This window comes from Pleurodeles waltl, chromosome 10, assembly GCF_031143425.1.
Source record: "Pleurodeles waltl isolate 20211129_DDA chromosome 10, aPleWal1.hap1.20221129, whole genome shotgun sequence".
Lineage (NCBI taxonomy): Eukaryota > Metazoa > Chordata > Amphibia > Caudata > Salamandridae > Pleurodeles > Pleurodeles waltl.
The window spans coordinates 36,945,128-36,959,176 of NC_090449.1; the positions used below are offsets into that span (position 1 = coordinate 36,945,128).

General features: G+C 44.8%; 1 protein-coding gene across 3 annotated transcripts in view; it reads left to right on the top strand.

Annotated features, from left to right (window-relative positions):
* Positions 1-8,619: 8,619 nt before the first annotated feature.
* The window catches only part of CDK20 (cyclin dependent kinase 20), a 71,077-nt gene continuing 65,647 nt past the window's right edge, over positions 8,620-14,049 (top strand). Inside the window, exons 1-2 of one of the 3 annotated variants that reach the window (XM_069209600.1) lie at positions 8,620-8,640; positions 13,631-13,750. In XM_069209600.1, the coding sequence (XP_069065701.1) occupies positions 13,676-13,750 (75 nt within the window). In that variant the 5' untranslated portion in view covers positions 8,620-8,640; positions 13,631-13,675. Of the gene's footprint in view, positions 8,641-8,786; positions 9,093-13,630; positions 13,751-14,049 lie in introns of those variants that run through there. The other 2 variants (XM_069209598.1, XM_069209599.1) reach the window with 2 other exon arrangements.

Below are 14,049 nucleotides of genomic sequence, written 5' to 3' on the forward strand. Positions count from 1 at the left end.
GACTGAGAACCACTCAGCATCGCAAGGAATTTGAAACATTATCACAGCTGGATTTGGTACGACAGGGCAACACTTGACTATGATGTCATTTATTTTTCTCAAGTCCTGCACTAGTCGGACCTTTCCACTTGGCTTTATTAGTCCCATTATTGGTGAATTACATGGACTGCTTAACACTTCTTTCAGTACTCCCTGCTTTACAAATTCATCAATGAGTTGGGCAACTTTCATGAGGGTATCTTGTGGCATGTGGTATTGTGGGGTCTGGGGAAAGATTGCATTGGGCTTTACAGCCACTTTCACTGGTTCCACTCCTTTCATCAATCCCACCTCTTTCCCAGTCATGTCCCACACTTCCTTTCCGACTGTCTCTCGTAATTCAGCTGGAATATCTTCTTCAGTTATCATCGGGAAAAGACAAATCAGAGGATATTCTTCATCTACAGTTTCCACCTCATCCCCCTCTACACTGTCCTCTTCTTCCCCATCACTGCTCGTCTGGATTGTTATTCCTTCGTTCGAACACATGATTGAACAACCCAATTTGCACAATAGGTCTCTCCCTAACAGTGCTATTGGGCTTGAGTCACATACCACAAACTGATGTACCCCTTGATAGTTACCGATGCTGACTGGTACCGGATCTGTTATTGGGTTCGTCAGGTGCCTGTTTGCTACTCCCACCACTTGAACTGTCCTCCCTGAGAGTGGCAAATTTGGTACTTCACTGCTCTTAACAGTTGAACGTGTTGCTCCCGTGTCAACCAGGAACGAGACACGATGACCCATTACTCTTCCCTCTACGTACGGACCCTTTTGATCAACTTCCAAGGATGCTGCAAGCACACAATCTCCTTCTTCTCCTGAACTTTCACTCTCCCATACATTGTTTATTCCACTCTCACTGTGAAATGGGAACTGTTGTACTGTGCCATTTGTACTCATTACCTGACCCGAGACCTGTGGAGGAACCATCACTTGCTGCTGACCCATTGGTGCCAATGGTATTTGCATTTGCTGATTAGGTACCATAGATAACTGCTGTTGCATCGGCTGCATTTGCGTCATCTGCATACGAGGCATCTGCATCTGCTGCGGCTGCATAGGTTGCAATCCCTGCAATTGATTCACGGTTTGAAAATTTGGGCTTGGACCTCTCATTTTCGGTCCCCTCATTGTCTGAAATGCATTGACATCATTGTTTTGCTGACCAACACCTGCACCTGCACCTTCCTGCACCACCATCGGGCACTCGCGTTTCCAATGACCTACAATTCCGCACACCTGACACGGCATCACCTTCTTCATTGCCTGCACACCCGTCACAACAGTGTTCAAATCTGGACCATTATTCACAAAACCTCCTCTACCTCTGCCTCTTGCCTGTGGCTGAAACGCCATGTTTCCCTGCAACTGCGGCTGCGGTTGCGGTACCTGCTGTTGGAACCCTTGCATCCCTTGCAAACCCTGCAAACCTTGTAAACCTGTTTGAGCTGCCTTAAGCTGCATCATCATCACCTTCTCTTTCAACTTTTTCTGTTTCACTTCGATTTCATCGCTACAGTATTTCGCATAATTCAACACCTCATCAATCGGTTTCGATTGCCAACAAATCAAATGCGACTTTATCATCTGACTTATCTCTGGCCTCAGCCCTTCCACAAATCTGAAGACAAAATGGAGCATGTCCTTCGCCTCTATTGTTTCCGTGCCACTGTAATTCTTGAACGCCTTCAACAACCTCTCATAGTAACTATGAATCGATTCTTTAGTCTCTTGGGCAGTTCTATCAATCTTCTGCCAATCCACATTCTTCGCGGGTACCTTCGTTTTCAAATGCTCAATCACCTTATAGTACAAGCTCATCACCATAGGGGATGGTGCACCCGTTACCCTGTCTCTCTCTGGTTCACTTGTCGGCCAACCTACAGCTCTTTTGCAATCCTCCCACAAATCTGCCGGAACCACAATCTCAAAGAGAGTGTTCAGGTCTTCCCAGAGGCATTTTGCAAGCTTCACAAACCTATCAGTCTGTTGATACCATTCAATCGGCTTCTCCCTCAGTTTGGGAAAATCATCCGTAAAAGACTGAATGTCACTCCTGTGCCATGGTACATGTACTAATTTTCCCCCTGCTGTCTCCCTCATTGGTAACATTGTTACTGTATCACTACTCTGCGGTCTTTTCTCATTGTGTTCTGTAGCACTGTCCCTCCTCTTTTCCTTTCTCTTTACCCACCTGCTTTCCCATTTGTCTAAGCACCTCCACACTTGTGCACTCTGCAGCAATTCTCTAAGGTGTGTCTTCATGCCTGCTGACCTCATGTGTTCAAAATCTGTGGTCCCAAAATCTAACCTGTAGCTCCTGCTCAAGTGTTTCATCTTGTCTATGTCAACCCCGTTTCTGTCAGCTGCTTCTTGCAGCCTCTTATGTACCTTGTTCACTTCCTTCGTAATCCTGGGACATAGATACCTCAGCTCTTCTTCTGTGTAGGACTCTAACCTGTTCACACCCATGGTCCCTTCCACCAATTCTTGTGCTTCCATGTTCAACCTGACCCTGTTCATATAGTCTTCTCCTTTCCCACTGGCTGAATTTTGTGTGGAGTTTAGACTGTTGAACCATTGTGTCAACTGTTGCGCATTCACCCCCATCAGCGTGGCATTCACATCGACTGCCATTGATGGTTGCGGCAACTTTTCAGTGCTCGATGTTAAAGGTATTATCAGTGGGGGGCTCGACCTCACCAGTGTCGATTGAACACATACGGGACTAAACTCCATCAAGGATCCGGGTCCATTGGGTTGAGCCGCTATCGGAGTTATCCCTGGAGTGTTTTCTATGCACCTCCTTTCGGTCCCATTCTGCAGCATGGATCCCTGACCGCTCAGACCCAAGTTAGGCTGACTATACAAAGGTACCGGTGGACCTACAGTAATGGGTAGTGATATCGCGTCTGGGTTCTGTCCATTTCCCATGTTCTGTGGCATGTTCATGCCCACACCATGGGTCATCATTGCCGGCATGCCCATCTGACTCCCCGTCATCTGAGCATGTGCGTTTCCTCCCTGCATCTGCTTCTGGGGCAGCATAAACTGAGTTGATTCAGCTTGTCCCATTGTTTGGTTATAACCATTCTGTCCTCCCCTTACGGTTGGGTCCATAATCATTCCTGTACTATTGTCGCTGCTGTAATACCCTGGCATCTGCGGCTGATAATTTTCTGCTGGTTTCAACATGGGCACATCTGGATATATTCTCCTAACCTGCGGTATCTGCGGGGTGAACAATAAACTCGGGTCCTTAGATCCCGATGACGCTCCTGAACTCTGGGTTTCACTGTTCTGTACCGATGCCGGAGGGGCAGAACTGGTACTTGGACCTTGTCCATTCTCTGCATAAGGCGGTGGACGGTCGTTCAGCAATTGCATTATTAACTCCTCATCCTCTAACTCCTCTTCTCTTCTCAACTTTTCCTCGTCCTCTCTATCCTTGGAACACTTCCTGTCTGTCTTACAGGTAGCTTTCTTCCCTGTCTCCTCTTCTTCCTTAGTAATTGCGGGAAACAGTTTTATCCCCTGCAATACATCTGACCTCCACACCTTTTGTGCATTATCCCACCTAGCATCCGCTAGTGTCTTTTCTACCTTTCTCATCCTTGTCTCAAACTTCCTTTGCTGTTGCTGTCTGGCCATTAGTTCCCAAATCGCTAGAGCCTCAAACTGGGCTGGCCTTGGAGGCACCTTCATGTCGTACATCGTGAATCTAAAATTTTCTAGAATCCTTATATTGAATGTCCCATGTATCGGGAACGCTACGCTCCCATGTTTCTCTGTCAGTTTGTGCCATTGCTTTAGCCAAAGGCACGGAGCTACCCCCTTCTCTTCCATTACAATGTAAGCTGGTGTGCCCTCGGGCGGCGTCTCCTCTCCTACGCTCGCTTTAATGTAAGACTCCCCCTTCATCGCACTCCTAAATGCTTTAAAGAATTTCATTTTCTCGTCTTTTATTTCACAAAGTTTGTAATCAATAGGTGACTTTAATTCCCGGAATACTCTTCGCTTGCCTTTCCCCTTCCAACCGAGTCCCACGGACTGCGTCCAATCCGTGCGCGACCCTTCTCACCAACCAACCTATCCCAGCGCGGCTCCTAGTGACGTCACACTCACACACACTGCGGCTGACAAAGCCTCGCGGCTAGTCCTCCTTCATTCACCTCTTTTCGTAACAACTTCTTGCATATATCGCGAGCTACCAAAAATAAAACAGATCTGTCGGTTTACTACAGGAAGGGTAACACAATCGCTTCAGGACCTTAGGGACCTTTCACTAGCCTCGGCCGCTATTCCGTCTTTCTCAGTCCCCACGTTCGCAAGCAAATCTGACCCGCAGACCTACTCTCAACTTGTCAATGATCTATTCTAGTGCACTTAGAATCTTGTCAAAGCCCGAAGTCGAAGTTCCTTTCACTCCCTAACACACGTACCGACTCGTTGACCACGCCCGATCAACCTACTAAACCGCCCAGACCACAACATGGATCAACATACTCCGGAGTCTCTTGACCTCGCAGGGCCCGTCTCAACAACAACAACCACGTGGACCTTTTTATGCACAAAGCGCCACACGCACATGAAGTTCGACGACTTCCCTACTCTCACACTCGGAGTCGCACCTCCGCTATCTCTATGAAGTTCGACGACTTCACTACTTCTACACTCGGAGTCGCACCTCCGCTATCCTCTAAAAGAAAAAAAATCCTCGCAACCTTTTCACACACCTTGCGGCAATAAGCTGTGCAAGCGCAAAACCCTAACTTCACTCATACCATCACTAGTACCGCCAACGCTGATTCCACACCTCCGTTCTCTCCATTCGCAAGCTCTGAGATCCCGGGAAAGTCGCGGTGGACCTAGCCCATCATCATTCTGTCAATCTATTTTATCCAAGAAAAATCTAATTCAACTTCTCGAGTGGGGTCTCAAAATGCGTAACCATTAATTCAACACCATGTACTTTAAGAGTACAGGGTCCCAAAAGACGAAACCATCCTCTGCTACCATCTACTGATAGAGCGGTCCGTAGTAATAATTTACCTGTGTTCGGACGCTCTTTAGGCCGATGAATCTTTTGACTAAGTGGGAACTCTCTGTACTCTTAATCAATCAATTTCATTAAAATCAATAATCAATAACGAACATAAGCAATACCTTGTTCGACATAACACTTAACAATTAATCCAGAATACATTTCGGCGAACCCTGACCTTTCAGTCAGGAATAACCACACCAGTTTATTCAAAGTTAGTGAATTTTATTTCCCTATATTAGCAAAGCTAGCACAATATATATGTGTCTCAACACCAAATGATAAACGTAGATGAACATTAATAGCTGTCCATAGCGGCGAAACAGGTGCAATCTATGTAGCATTTGAATCACAAGACATTCGATAATAGCAATGCAAATCACTAATACGATAATCTGTAATGAACTAATCGCATACATTTAGTCAGCATAACGAGATCTCAAATTGCATTGTGCGACATATGGAATCCTCGTCTAACCTCAAATTAGCATCGGCATGTGGGACTTCATGCAAAAAAACAATTTAGCAACATTAATTTAGAAAAAACTCCTAACTAGGGACCTTATCAAAATCAGCAGTTGGTTACCTAAAAGAAACACAATGCAATTTTACAATTTCCTTTCATATTTACCAATTACGATCAGCATACAAGGAAGTCTTCGTCTCACAGGTACCGTTCTTCGGTCAGCATGGGTACCGTTTCGATCAGCATAGGACGGGGCAAAGGGCAGGGGTGGACGGGGCAGTTGCCTCACGGTGGCAAGGTAAAACTACTACTTCATGCAAAGGGACCAAATCAAAGTTAAAGTCTCTAGGGCCAGAATCATCAAAGTCTCTTTCTCTCGATTAGAGAAAGCATCAAAGTCTCTCAAAATGGCGTCGCAGCAAAGTGGGCCATAATAGCTACGAAGTCTGCAAAATGGCGGGTTGTCCAATAATGGAGAGAAAGTTTCCTCTCGTGCACCTGGTTTTTATAGACAACAGTTCGAATCCAGTAGGGTCTTCCATTGGAGGGTTCATAGGTTAGCTTCAAATTAACCAATCAAAAACGACAGTTCTCAAGCTTTTACTTAAGCATACATTATCCTTGGAGATGGGTACGCAAGTTGCAACATTGTCTTCCAATTAGCTCACTTTCAGAGCCTCCATTGTCCGCACCTGCAAATCGACCTTGAAGTAAAGAGAAAATATGCCAGGCTGGCACGAAACCTTAAGATAAGCATGTGAACGGTTTCTGTGGAAAAGTACAGCTTCAAGCAAAAATACACGTTTATTAGCACAGTGGAAAAATACGAGCATCTAAACCGTGAGACCAGGCAACTAGGCCAAAGCCTCCGCTAAAGTCATGCTAAGCTAAAACAATTCAAACAGGCAAATCGTAGCACACGTTTATGATTATGTCGGATTAGTGCAATTCTAGTACACCACGTTATATAAAGCACGCGTATAAATGATGGCAAACTACTCTGAGGGCACATTTTGTCCCCGTACAATCTTTATTAATTCGGTTAAAGTCACACATGATTATTTCAGCACTACGTTTAAGCGTTAATAAATCAAAACCTTCATTTTCTGCTTCATCAAAACTCAGATTCAAACACACCTAGCTAACCTTTAGACCGTTTTAGAGATTTCTATGTAGCCATTAGACATCAGACAGACCCATCTTTGTGCGGAACTGTGATGGTGCCTAGACCTTCTTCTGCTTCTTCTCAATCTCCGCGTACACTTTACACTCCTGAGAACTCCTTAGAACCCTCTACTGTCTACAGGATCACCACTGCTGCGTCACAGAGTCCTTACATTGGCCCTCAGACCCCCCAATCAGCTCTACGAGTCTGCCCAGTGGTTCTCACACACCCTTGTCAAGCACTGTGAGAACCAGCCAGGCCTTGGTATCCTAGAATTGGCCATGACCCAGTTAAAATTCCTCTAGTAGCCCTCGGCTCCTCAAAACCCCGAGAGCTCTCAGACCGGCCCTGAAATCCCTATCTGCTGTTCCCTTGACTCTTCATATGCCAAAGTTGCTCTGCCGAGCCCTCGCAGCCCAGTATGCACTGTTGGCACCCAAAGATCCTGTCAGTCTATTATCTACTTCCTAGTCCTCTGAGTTCCTAGAAAGATGCTAAACGATTGCCCCATACATATTTGCTCATCCATTATTAACCCATCCGACCAATCATCAATCTTAAAAGGAGCCGGGTATAGATAATAACATAAAAGAATGTCCTTAAGGTATCAATCAAAATAATAGTTATACACACAATACAATATAGAAAATATTTGTATAATCATAAAGACAAAAAGATAAGTAACGCCGTTGACATTATACTAGATGAAAAAGATTTGGGTTATTGCATATAAAATAATGGAATCAGTATGAAATATCAATCATTTAATGAACATTGTGGAAACCATTATTTCTTTTTACCATTTCTCTGTTTTCTTCTTGTGTGACATTTTGCGCTGCCTGCACTATTTTGAGCCCGTTTACACACTTTGCACCTGGGACACTTTTTCAATGCTGCTTGAACCTAACAAAAACTATTAAATATTTACATATATTGTTCTCCAACTTTGAGTCCTACTTCTCTCCTCTTTTTGTCTTTATGATTACACAAATATTTCTAGATTGTATTTTTATAACCTTTCTTTTGAGGATGGTACTTTTAGGACATCGTTTTTGTTACCATTAGGGACTGAGGCCAGTGTGGATATGCTCTTCTATTGGAGCTCCCAGGACCTTCGCTTCAGTGTAGGAGTGAATATCAGCCTTCAAGACCCATGTGCCAGTGTGGATATGCTCTTCTATTGGAGCTTCCAGGACCTTCGCTTCAGTGTAGGAGTGAATATCAGCCTTCAAGACCCATGTGCCAGTGTGGATATGCTCTTCTATTGGAGCTCCCAGGACCTTCGCTTCAGTGTAGGAGTGAATATCAGCCTTCAAGACCCATGCGCTGAGTGCCCCTCCCCGACCCCAGCTCCAGGGCTGAAATGCACTTGCTGCGCTTGAGACTCCACCCCACTGTGCTAGGGGTCCCCCTGTGACGCTCACTACAGAGGCCATCGCAGTGCTTTCAATGAGCAGGCACCTACACTTCTTTAACTTGAAGAGGAGGGTACCTGCCCTTCTCAGCACTGTTGCAATACATTACAATGGATGAGTAGCGGCACGTCTCACGAACAAACAGGTATTCTAAATGGAGGGTACCTGCACTAATACATTCCCCTTTAAAGCATTGGGCTAGAGTGATATCCCGCAACGACGTGCTTCTGCTCTGTGAACTCTGCACACAAATGGATACAGCACTGCTCAGTTTCCCAGGTGCGTGACTGATGTGCTGCTCAACTGCAGGATTTTTATTGGGATTCTGGAACTTGTAGTCTTATTTAGCTCATGATAACACATCACACTACAAGTCCCAGAATTCCGAGGTAAAAACATGGCCTGAAGCGGCACATCACGCATGGACCTGGGAAGCACGGCAGCTATGTGTAAGCCCTCCATAGTGCTGCCCCTATGCGGACCTGCCCCTCTCCGACCCTCTAAGGTGCGGCTCAGGCGCTGACCCTTCCCCGAGCAGAGGGTCTCTGCATCCCACGCCCTCTGCCGCCACTGCCAGCCTCGGAGACGCCGCTACTTCCGCCCCTGTCACGTGACTGGCGGGACGCGCCGTCACGTGACGCGAACGTCGTTGCTAAGGGCCGCTTCCTTGGAAACCGACCCCTGCCCGTCGCGGCCCGTGCGGAGGGGGCGCTGTAGCGGAGGCTCCCGGGGGCATCAGCTCAGCCCTGGACGGAGAGCGCTCCCGCCGTCCGAGCGCGGAGACAGGCGGCTGGGTAGGGCCCGGAGGCGGCACGGGGCCTCGGGTCAGGTCCGTCCCGGGCAGCGGCCGGGGAGCACCCAGGGGGAGGGTACGTGCTCCGAGAGGGGCCTGAGGGTGGCGGTTCGTGCTTACACGTTGACTGGGAGTGAAACACTTTACAAGGAAGAGGCACGGGGGTAGGTATTACTCTTTTCAGGGCTGGTATTATTGACATTGACTTTAGAATGGGTCCCTGCCAACCCTGTGTTCATGCCCTTAACTGTAGAAGCAAAAGCCATGATTTCGTTCTCTCAACAGTCCAAAAAGCCCTAAAGTAAACGTAATTGCAGTGAGCACATCTTGCACAACACAGAGGCGCAGGTAATGAAGTTACAGCTTCAATATTGCCATTCACTAGGAGAAGAGTGTGGAAGGGATTACAGTGATGGCTTCATGGCTGAGACTTTTGTTCTACCCCTACTTGGGTATGTTGCTGCTGCCCGAGCTCACTGCTGAGTATCCCCCCCCCCTCTTTCTCTGGCGCTCGACCGCTTTCTGTTTAGTCTCCTTTCTTCTGCTCGTTTGCACTATTTCAGGGCAGGAGGTGGTGGTCGCTTTCCAAAAGAAGTAACGCCTACGTCAGGCAGAAGTCAGGACACTACAACTACTCCACCCGTCCCACATACATAAAACCCCACCATTCCATGACAGCAATTAGTCTTTCAGGAGATATCACAGTTTGTCGAGGTTATTACCAGATTTGTGAGGAAGTAGCACATAAGGAGTTAGGGATGGAGAAGGAGTCTTTAACATCAAAGGAGAAGGAAGAACACAGAGTAACTGTGAGTCGCTGTCAAACAGGGCATTGCTGCCATTAGGTTCATTGATGGTCCAGGAATCAAGCGTAGGCTCCACTTCTTCTGACATCAATGGACAGCAGTTCTCAGGGATCACCCCCAAAGGTCGGAAATATGACATGTTTCAGCTGGTCGGTGGAATGACCGCTGTGCTATGCAGTTATCATGGAGACTGTATTATCTGTAACATTATAAGCAGGACCACTGAATTATGCGGCAGATGAGGACTGAGTAAGTTATGCTACAAGAGAAGGCATAATGTGAAGAGTAATGCTGCACTTTTGTGATATTATTACTTAAACGTTTCTAAACTTGTTAACAGTGTCTGGACATTAGTTGCACCTCAGTACCACAGTACCAGTTTAACTCCCAAATATAATAGTAAGCAACAGAAAAGTGTCCAGTCAGTCTGTGCAAAAGACCTTCCACTGTGCTGCAACACACGTCACTGCATTTTTAGTAACTTTTGAACTGTCTGAACTAGAAACAATTTTTTCCTTTAAAATCTGCAGATTATGCAGCATATTACGGATTATGTGGCAAATATGTCAAATCTATAATTATGTGAAAACGCTGAAGCCACACAATCTCATAATTTAAGTGGCCCTGATTATAGGGATTGGGGTCGTAGGGTTGTTTTTATGAGTCCCACATAGTTTCACGAATACCTCCTATCTTTGATGTATATTAGACACTCAACCCCTACCCTTCTTGTAGCATAGGGTATCATTTTTACCTTGTTTGAAGTGTCTCAGACTTGCGCTTCATGATCCAGATAATGAAAAGGTTTGATAGGAACTTTTTGGATTATGGTCCTTAATCTTACACCAACATCAGCTCCACAGGTGATATGCTGTTTGTACTGGGAGGGGTAGCTCTGTAATCGCTCAAGGTCTTACAAAGTACATTAGATATTGACGATGTGGTAGCTTTGTCCAGTTGTGGTCACTTGCAGTACCTTCTTTAGTGTAGCCTTGAATCTCTCAACTGTGCCCTTTGTCTGGGGCTACAATGATGTTATTTTCCGGTGCTCAAAGTCCAGATAGATTGCACATTTTTGAACTCCTTTATATTCAAGAAAGGTCCCATGGTAGGTTTGACTATGGAAGGAATACCAAAAGTGACAAAATACTTAATTTACTGCTGAGATGACAGTAGTTGTACTAAGAATGGTCACATTCACCCATTGCCACCAGTAGAAACAGACTTGTGGCAATGGGTCCACACAAGTCAATTACCACTTCTTCCTACACATTCAGGAACAGAGGTGACGTTTACAGTGGTTCTGGAGTCTGGTCGTTCTCGAAAGACTGACCGACATGGCACCACCCTACAGTCTTCTTCTCAAGGGGATCGAGGGCTGGAAAACAGATTCTCTGTCTCAGAAGGTGTTTTGTGGCAATTGCACCTCTGTTACTTTCATGAGACAAATCAACCACATATCTGCAGGGAATGAGGAATCTCAAGACGAGTTCCTCTTAGTACCAGTCCAGTGTGATGCAGAGACAATTCATTTTGGTTGTATCAAAAAACCTGAGATGAGCTATTTTTGAATTCTTTGTAAGTTTACTCAAGTCTCTCCATCTCGAGATACTCATAAGGTCGATGACAGCATGGACGGTTGAGTTTTTTTTTTTTTTTTTTTTTTTTTTTGTCACCTATTTTTTATTTTTAGTAATATTTAGAAAATAAATACGGACAGATATATATATGGTTTTATGGTTGTATTTATCTGTAAAAGTCAGCAAAAAGAGGAACCATAGCTCTTTTAAAAAATCTTTTCCCTCCTTTTCTCTTTTAACCAACTTTAATCAGCCTTACCATTTTTTATAATATGTACTCGTATTATTTCCTTTTCTTCCCATTTATGCAGGGCTTCCTGCACTGGCTAACTCATTGTCAGATCCACTCACTCATGCCTCTTCTCTGTCTTTCTTTGTTTTCTTTTGTCTTCCCCATCCCATTTGTTCACTCTGCAGAGGACTGTGCCACTGCTCTCTGTCACTCCCCTTATTCCTGTTCCATGACTCTACAGCTCTTCTAGTCCATGCTATCTTCTTCTGGACAGACATCTTCACCATCATTGCAGCAATATTAGCCTCATAGTCATTGATACTTGTTAAATGGACTTTATTACCCTGCCTTCTCCGTCTCGCTGCTACCTCTTCATTTTTCTTTTACAATCTGCTTACCTTGTCTTCTCTTGTCTGTCACTACAACCATCCCTGCTTTCACCTCCCTCAGCCAGCCACCCGTGTTTATTTCGTTTGCTGTTGCCTTTTGTTCCATCTACTCACTCATGTTGTTTTTGGCTCCTATCCTAACCATGCCACATTTCTGTCCATTCCATTTCTAGGTTCCCTCTCTATCTCTCTGTCCCCTTTTTCTGATTGATTTATTAGTTAAAATGTTTTCATAGCACTCATGTACACACGTATTCTGGTACTGTTCAGTAAAGAAAGTGCTTATATACCTAGTAAAATAGTCAAGAAAAACATTATACACCATAAACAGATTAAAGTAGTCAGTCACAGGACATGTTTTTTTTTAGTGTTTGGGTGATAAGTTAGCAGATATCCCATTTGCCTTATTACAAGTGGCATGGACTACAACACCCTTGTAGTATGCTGAAAGGAATATCTGCTACATTTGTGATGGAGTATCCCATTCACCAAGCTCTAAATAAGGTCCTTGGTTGGAATTAATTAGAGAAAGCTAGCTCTTGTTTCAACTTGATTCAAGAAAAAGCAGAAATGTGAGCTTTTAACTGTCTTTTGAAGGTGAGAACAGTTGTCAGAGTTTTGATATCCACAGGTGTAGGGTTTGAGCAGTCGGTTTTCGCTTTAGTTACTGATTGTTTTGAGCTTCTGGATTTTTGATTCTCAGTGGTTCCAGATATAGGTTTTTTTTGCTTTGGAAATCTTTGCCAGGTAAGCTGGGTAAATTGGCTAGGAAGAAACGATAATTTTGTGAATTGCTTTACCTGTATAACACAGCAGATTCTGAGTTTGGTTCTAGCTACGTTTGGCAACTAGTGTAGGTTGCTCAGAATTGAGGTCACAAGATGTATTTTTCATATGAAGGAGACAAATTAGGCCACAGAGTATAGCAGAGCTTTGAGTGAAGAGGCGAGTCGCCTGTAATTATGACATTCCCATACTTCAGTCGAGAGATAACGTAAGCTTGCACTGCTACTCTCACATGACCACGTGAGATTAGGTGCTATCATCTCCTTGAGAGAAGATCAAAGAAAATTAGCCAATATGTTCATTCGGTTGATGTTTGATGCTAAAGCAAAGCCAAGTCATTTCACTGTGGAAGAAAGCAATACTAAAAAGTCTTTATTTAAAAAAACAGTATATTGTCAGAGTTTACAGTTTGCTAGCCAGGATTGCACACTTAACTCTCAAGCCATCATATGTGAAGGAGACCTCCACTGCTTGTAGGGGAGGGGACCCGAGAGAAATATACCAAACCTTTAGAGGAAAGCATTGTGGCAGTCCTGCTACTATTATGTGCAGTAATTCCCCCTTGGACTTTCGCCATTTGGGAGAATGTGTTGGGGTGACAGCAGAAGAGCTACCCTGCCCTGCGAAGAGTCTGACAAAAGACCTTTATCTTGCTGCCTTTGCATTACGCTGAAATCCTCAGAGAGTGGAGTGCTAGTTGGTCATGTGTAAGAAGTTACTCCAAAACAATGTTTGTAAGCTAGAGAGGGGTTAGTCTACCAAGAGTTCCTTATCATACCTACAACAAGTAGTTTATAAATTGCTCAATGCCGTTTGACTGCTCAGGACCCAATAACTGAACCTTTCGAACATCCAAAAACAATGAGTAATAATTGTTTACACTTTTTTTTTTTTGTTTCTTCTATGTAGCGCCTGCATTTCCTGAGTAGGTAGGACTTGACTCATCCTTCCTCCATGGATCAGTACAGCATCCTGGGCCGCATCGGTGAGGGAGCTCATGGAATCGTCTTCAAGGCCAAGCACATTGAGGTCTGTAGCCTGGTGCTCTGTGATTTGTTTTCTGTGTGAAGTATTTGAGCTGTTGGTTCTCCCTTGACTGGGTCGGCACCGTGTCTCCAGGAGATTCTTGAGGTGCCAAGTGGGAGGAACTAAAGTCAGATTTTTAAGGGACTGTGTTCAGTGAGTGCTGGTTCCATGAACACTAAAGACACACAAGGTGGGAACAATGTAGACGGATGGAAGGAGTGAAGAATTCACTGGTTCAAGGAGACTGCATTCCATTTATCCTCGGTATTTCCCATCAATAATATACATATTAAATATTGTAA